Raw genomic sequence first — 6,055 nt, 5'->3', positions numbered from 1 at the left:
CCTCATACCTCGATAATTTAGCTTTACAAGAAAATAACTTTTGTTTGATTAGTGCACAAAGTAACTAATTTATGATTTATCGAGTTTTATGTGTTTAAATAACATTACCATTGTCAATCATCCATAAATGTTTAAAGGGAACATTTAATAGAAAATCAGCAAATTTTGGCAACATAGAGAAAAAAAAAAAAAAAAAAAAAAAAAAAACCAAAACTTACATTCCCATATTTGCATACTGATGTCATAAGGAAGATGTTTAAAATTTCTCTAACAAAATTAAGATGGGAAACTCTGAGTGCATTGCCTTAAAAGCTAGAGAGTAATTTCCATGGCACGGCACACAGCCACCGTGGCATCTCATGCCAATCGCACAATGCCATGTGAAGAAAAACTTACCCGTGCCATGGAACCCTCTCTCTTACAACTAAAGAAACTAATGTCGATCAGGGCGCACAAAAAGCAGAGAGTTTAACCCACAAGTTCAACAAACAGAGAGATGTTAAAAGTCGCCTACCACCTTAGTTTAATGAAGGAAAAAGAAAAAACAGAGAAATCAAGTGTAGCACCTCAACTAATTTACAGAAGACGAGGATTTTTGCAACTGCATACAGGTTCATCCACCAGGTTCCTCGATTTGAAATTCGCGGCATCAAAGCCATCACCATTCTTCCCAAATTGCAGCAAAGCAAATGAAGGAGGATTACCGTCTCTATGCAGCTCAGATTCAAAATTGATGGAGGTAAAAATCCAAGTCCGGTGCAGAGTGTATAGACAAATTGTTATTCCAATGTGTATCTCCCTATAATACCACCTCTCCGTTGGAAGCCATTTCTTCCTCAAGTTCTTTAATTAACTTCTCAATCTGCCTTCTATATACCGGCATGAAGTGATCACTAATCATGGTTTGTGACAACCTCAGCTTACTGTACAGAGATCTTGAAGTAAGGAAAATACCAACCCTGGTCTCTTCTGGCTGCTCATTGCCCAATCCACTCAAGCTAGGGCCACCGCTTTCACTATCAGCACCACCATGGTGAACGGTAACAATATGCATGATTTTCCCTGCAGGAAAAAATCTATGTGCTTCCTTCATGTCAGGAGCAGAGCTCTCTGGCCGACCATCACTAGCCTCTGCAATTGCGGCTTCTTCTTCTTCCCTTATTTCATTTTCCGCATTCCTTATTTCATTTACCACATCGCCATCCTCACCTTCTGTTCTATCATAAAGCTCATGCTCAAGTTGTTGCCACAATTCAACTTCAGTCATCCGGTCTTCATGTCTATCATGGTCTGTGAGCCCCTCACGCTCATCACCGACATCACCATCAGCATCTTGACGCATTCTATCAGAATAAGAACAATCAATCTCTGAAGTCCATTCCATTCCTACAGATGAAGATACAGGAAGGTCAATGGTTTCAATGGCAGTTGAGCTTGTGGTTCTCTTGGGGGGTGTAAGAAGAGGGTCAGAAGTCTCTGTGTTGCCACCATAGGATCCTCCAGAACTTCCTTCATCATTTGAGTTTGAATGAGCAGCTGAGGCTCGGTGACGAGGAGCCATGCACGACCATGATGACAAGCCAAGGGAAGGACGAGTCCATGCTGCCTGAGCCATGCTCTGGGCTCTTCTCATAACAACCTGTGAAGTCAGAAAGTTTCACAAGCTAATCAAATGATTAAGTAGAAGAGGAATACAGATTCCAAGTTCCAACCGCCAAATTACACAGTTGAAAGCTTCTATAACAAGAATGTCACAAGACATGACACATATTAGAAGTGGTATTTGGTTGATTACAAGCAGGTTGTGAAAGGACAAGAACACAATGCGAAACAAAACTACATTAAAAAGAAAAAAGGTTACCTGTGTACCATTGGAAACAGGGCGTAGAATCGCCCCCGCCCCAGCAACTTTTGCTTTTGCACTGGCAATGGAGGGAAGCCGTGATCCCAAAGCTGAAGCAGAACGATAGACAGTGCTAAGAATTCTTGTCTGCTCAATCTGATTTCTCAAGTCATTTATCCAAGCAGACGCTGTAACCTGTAAAAAGATACAAAATTTTATAAAACAATACATTAGAAAGAGACATAGTAGAACCATAAAAGGAATATCATAAGCATTTGCAATGTCTCAATGAAACTACAGAAAGCATGCAAGTTTTTCAAGCACCAACAAGCCAGAGAACCAGCACTGAATGGCTGTACAGAGAAAATTTATCGAAAATAACAAGCTATCATGGAAAAAAACAATATTGGGCATATTCAACAAATATCATTAATCCTTGTTGAAAGCCCATTTATTTACTGGAAGGAAATATTACAATCACTAAAAGAGAAATGAGAAAAGAGCATACAGAAATGGCGCTAGAGTATGAGCTTTTCCTGCTCGCTTTTTATTCAACTTCATTGTCATAATCAGACTAAAATCACCAGTAATAACACAAACCATTTAGAAGAACAAACAATGTACTGTAAATTGAAAAGCTTTATCAGCACTCAGCAGCAACAAAAACAATCTGAGTACTACAAACTTTGTCCAAGTCAATTTATAGGGAGAATATACTAGTTATGACCCTATTCAAGAAGTGTCGTCCCTATTCAAAATCAGCATATTTAGTCAACCAGATAAGCATCATTAGCCCCACAACAACAAAGATAGCAATCTCCCAAGGAGTACTCAATAACAGAGTTTAAGAACATAACCTCAGCACGCAAATCATCCACTGACGCAGCAGAGAACGTGGGCACTAAGTCAGCTCCATTGACAACGGATGTAATAAAACGACCTCCTGATTCTGCCAATTCCCACGTCATACAGGCAGCTGCGTTGTTACACGTAGTTAGTGCTAATAGAAATACTTAACCGAACAAAAAACGGTTACATAATGCTAAACTAAACAAATATCCAGATTCAGAACAAAATAATACAAGACAGAACTAAAAGGGTTTTTTGGTGTTGAGAATACAAAAAAAGAAACCCGACCTGATGCACAGCACTGAAATTCATATTAGGCCATGGCATCTAATGAACACAAACCTGGAGCAAATGTCACACAGGTGGTTGTTGAAAGTTCTTTCTGCTCTCGCAATATATATGTTAGAAGTGCTGCAGTGCCTCCACCCAAAGAATGCCCTACAATCTGTCAGAAACAATTATGTTATACATGTTTTGATCTTGTGGACCATAGTATTGTTCGAAGCTACCAAATGGTTTAAGACGAAACATTTGAACAATATGTTACACGAATCTACTTAAAATATTGTAAGTTCGATCAAGTTCCAAGAAAAAACTGTTGGTAGTCATACGGTATGTGTAATTCATAATACAGTTAACAGGAGAAGACTGCTGAAATAACTAATCTGATAATCCATAAAGCCCCACCCATCAACTGTAGCAGCAAAGCTGCTACAGTGGCACAGTTATAGATATGCAAAATAAAAAAAATCAATAAAAATGATACTGGAAGGTATCAGAGCCAAGATGTCTACTGAAAAAGTATACTTTCTAGAAACTACTACATCAGAATCGTTTAGATCAACAACATAACAATATCTGCTAATTAGCCAATTAAGATGAGTAGTAAAATAGAGAACATCCACACTTCATGCCACTACCTTAAGTTCATAGTCAGGATATTCTTCAAGTGCTTTTAGTAGGCAAGGTTTTGCAAGCTTTGCAATCCATCGAGCAGCTGCAACCATTCCACAATGTGCATAACCCAAAACTAAATTACTGACTCCTCCCTCATGTACAACACTGTGATGGAATGGTACAATAGCTCCCGTTGCAGCCGTCAGAGTGTCCTTAATACTATGGGTTCCACGAATCAGCAACAGAAAACACTTCTCATTATGATCAACAAGAATTGTAAAAGCAGGCTTCAAGATCTGCAAAACACAGTAAATACAGAATTTGATATTAATGGATAATGCTAATTAATTTTTTATGCCATTGACAGTAAATAGTGCATAAAGACACTGACCAACGATCACTACAACAGTAACAATATGTAAGTAATGTAACCTACTCCTGCTTTGGGTTCCTGCAGAAGAACATTCTCTTCTGAATAGCCTGTCTCCTCTAAAAACAATGGAAAAGGTTTCTTCGAAAAATGCCAACACAGTGTCAATAAGTTTAAGAGGTATTTGAGTTCAGCAATTATTTGAGATCCTTTTAGCTGTTGACTGTCTATTCCACCAAATACACCATGAACGTGTAAGTTTCCCTGCACCATGCAGACGAGCTATTATCAAATATCACTCTTCCAACCAAACCAAAGAAGAAAAATGACTACTTGGTATATATACCAGATAAGGGCTCATATAATCAAACAATAAATACAAGAAGGATAGCATGTCATGTAACATTTTTTCTTTTTTTGTGAATCTATTTATCTCCAGAATGGCACACACTTTTGGATAATTCCTGTCTTGGTTCTGTTATTATCCCAAAGAAGTGCTAATGATAGGTAAACTTCCCAAATTTTTTGTGAAAGCTGCAGAGTATAATGTCACATTTTTCACCATTCTGTTTTTAACACTCAGTTAGAAGGATGCTTTTCATAATTCAACCGCCCAGTTTTCCATCTCTAGATTGAGTAATATATTCAGACATAAGATACTAATGATTTTTGTAAAAGCAACATCCGTCTATCATGCATCTTAATACTAAAATCTCGACACAATGAAAGCAACCATCTAAGTGACACGAATCCCGCATGCGATAGTTATAAAATCAGTGTAACCACTGTATTCAGCACATAAAGCAAAACCCACATGCAATGATCGCAAAATCAATGTAAACACTGAAACCGACACAGTAAAGAAACTATGTCCATGAAAACATTTTACCTGCCTCTTTAGAAGAAAGCTAATCCCAAATGCCAAATCCCCTATAGGCCACTTCCCCAAAGTCTCGGAGTAAGTAAACCTAAGAGTCTCTGACAAAGTCGAAATGGTCTCCAGCCATGTAGCCGGGGCTTGAATTAACCTATGCGAAACGCGTTCAATTCCCAAAGGAGCATGATTGGGCACACCACCACCCCCATTTTCGTCATCATCACCGTCCGATGTAGGGGACTGTAACTTACGATTCAATGTATAATACAAAAGAGCAGCTGCACCGGCTGCGGTAGCCATAGTTGCAGTTGCCATTAGCTTACTGTCCCTACAACAATACAAAATTAACAAAAATATGATCAAAATTCAACTTTAACAAAACCCCTGAATCCGAAATCTCCCAAATAAAATAAAAATTAATCAAATTTTCCTGCTTGTGTACAAAATCAACTCCTTTCTTAATTACCGCGAAAATTCTATAAATTAAAACCAAAACAATAAAATAAAAAAAATAAAAAAAGTGAACAAAATCGAAAACCCAATAACGTGAAGAGAAAAATTCAAGAAAACCTGATTGAAATCAGAAATTGCTTAAGCGTTAAAACCCTAAAAATCGGAAATCCGAGAGACATTTCGGGGGCAATTTGATACAATAACATTCAAAGGCAAGCGGAAAGCGTACCTGAAGAGATCGATTGTGGCGTGGATAAAATGGTAATTGAATGAGATTATCTTCGAGCATAAGGCATCGAATAAAAGATTGATCCTTTGACAAGAGCGAGAGAGAGCCTATAAATTCTGCGCTTCTTCCTCTTTATGGGGTTTGGAGAGTTTGGGAGAGCTTTCGCGCAGTTTTGAAGCAAAACGGCAGGCGGGGGCGTAGTTTTGGTTGGGGACACGTGTCGGGCGACGGAAGACGGTGCGTGGGAAAGGATGTGGCAATTAGAAACCGACCTGAACACGCTGCCTCCCTTCCTTGTACTTTTTCTCTCTGCCGCCGCCTCAGGTCGTCAAATTGACTTATATTAAAATATTAAAATTTTAAAATAAAATAAAATATAAAAAAAAAAAACCAAAATATAACTTTTATTTTTTTGTCTGTAAATATGAATTATTTTATTTATTTATTTTTTGTTAGAAAATTATTTTATTTTATGGACAAACAACTTAAGCATGTTTGTAGTCTTAAGTTGTTACAAAAAATTAAAAAATAAAAGCT

At 37.9% G+C, this 6,055-nt stretch overlaps 1 protein-coding gene across 1 annotated transcript; it reads right to left on the bottom strand.

Annotated features, from left to right (window-relative positions):
- Positions 1–200: 200 nt before the first annotated feature.
- Positions 201–5,702, bottom strand: LOC137739469 (uncharacterized). The gene is made up of 8 exons (XM_068479043.1): positions 5,519–5,702; positions 4,849–5,164; positions 4,026–4,223; positions 3,613–3,885; positions 3,035–3,137; positions 2,701–2,819; positions 1,862–2,038; positions 201–1,639 (listed from the first exon to the last, which is right to left on the bottom strand). The coding sequence occupies exons 2-8, from the start codon at positions 5,149–5,151 to the stop codon at positions 800–802; spliced, it is 2,013 nt and encodes a 670-aa protein (XP_068335144.1). The 5' UTR covers positions 5,152–5,164; positions 5,519–5,702; the 3' UTR covers positions 201–799.
- Positions 5,703–6,055: the final 353 nt, after the last annotated feature.

The sequence above is a fragment of the Pyrus communis genome, chromosome 7, assembly GCF_963583255.1.
Source record: "Pyrus communis chromosome 7, drPyrComm1.1, whole genome shotgun sequence".
In the NCBI taxonomy this organism is placed as follows: Eukaryota; Viridiplantae; Streptophyta; class Magnoliopsida; order Rosales; family Rosaceae; genus Pyrus; species Pyrus communis.
Note: the sequence above shows the minus strand (reverse complement) of the source record. Positions and strands in the feature narration are given on the sequence as shown.

Excerpts from the sequence above, each read along its gene's own strand:
- LOC137739469 (XM_068479043.1), bottom strand. The coding sequence starts at position 5,151 with ATGGCAACTGCAACTATGGCTACCGCAGCCGGTGCAGCTGCTCTTTTG. Across the intron at positions 4,224-4,848 it reads GCTTTCTTCTAAAGAGGCAG|GGAAACTTACACGTTCATGG; the intron begins GTAAAATGTTTT and ends TGCATGGTGCAG. Across the intron at positions 3,138-3,612 it reads ATCCTGACTATGAACTTAAG|ATTGTAGGGCATTCTTTGGG; the intron begins GTAGTGGCATGA and ends TGTTTCTGACAG.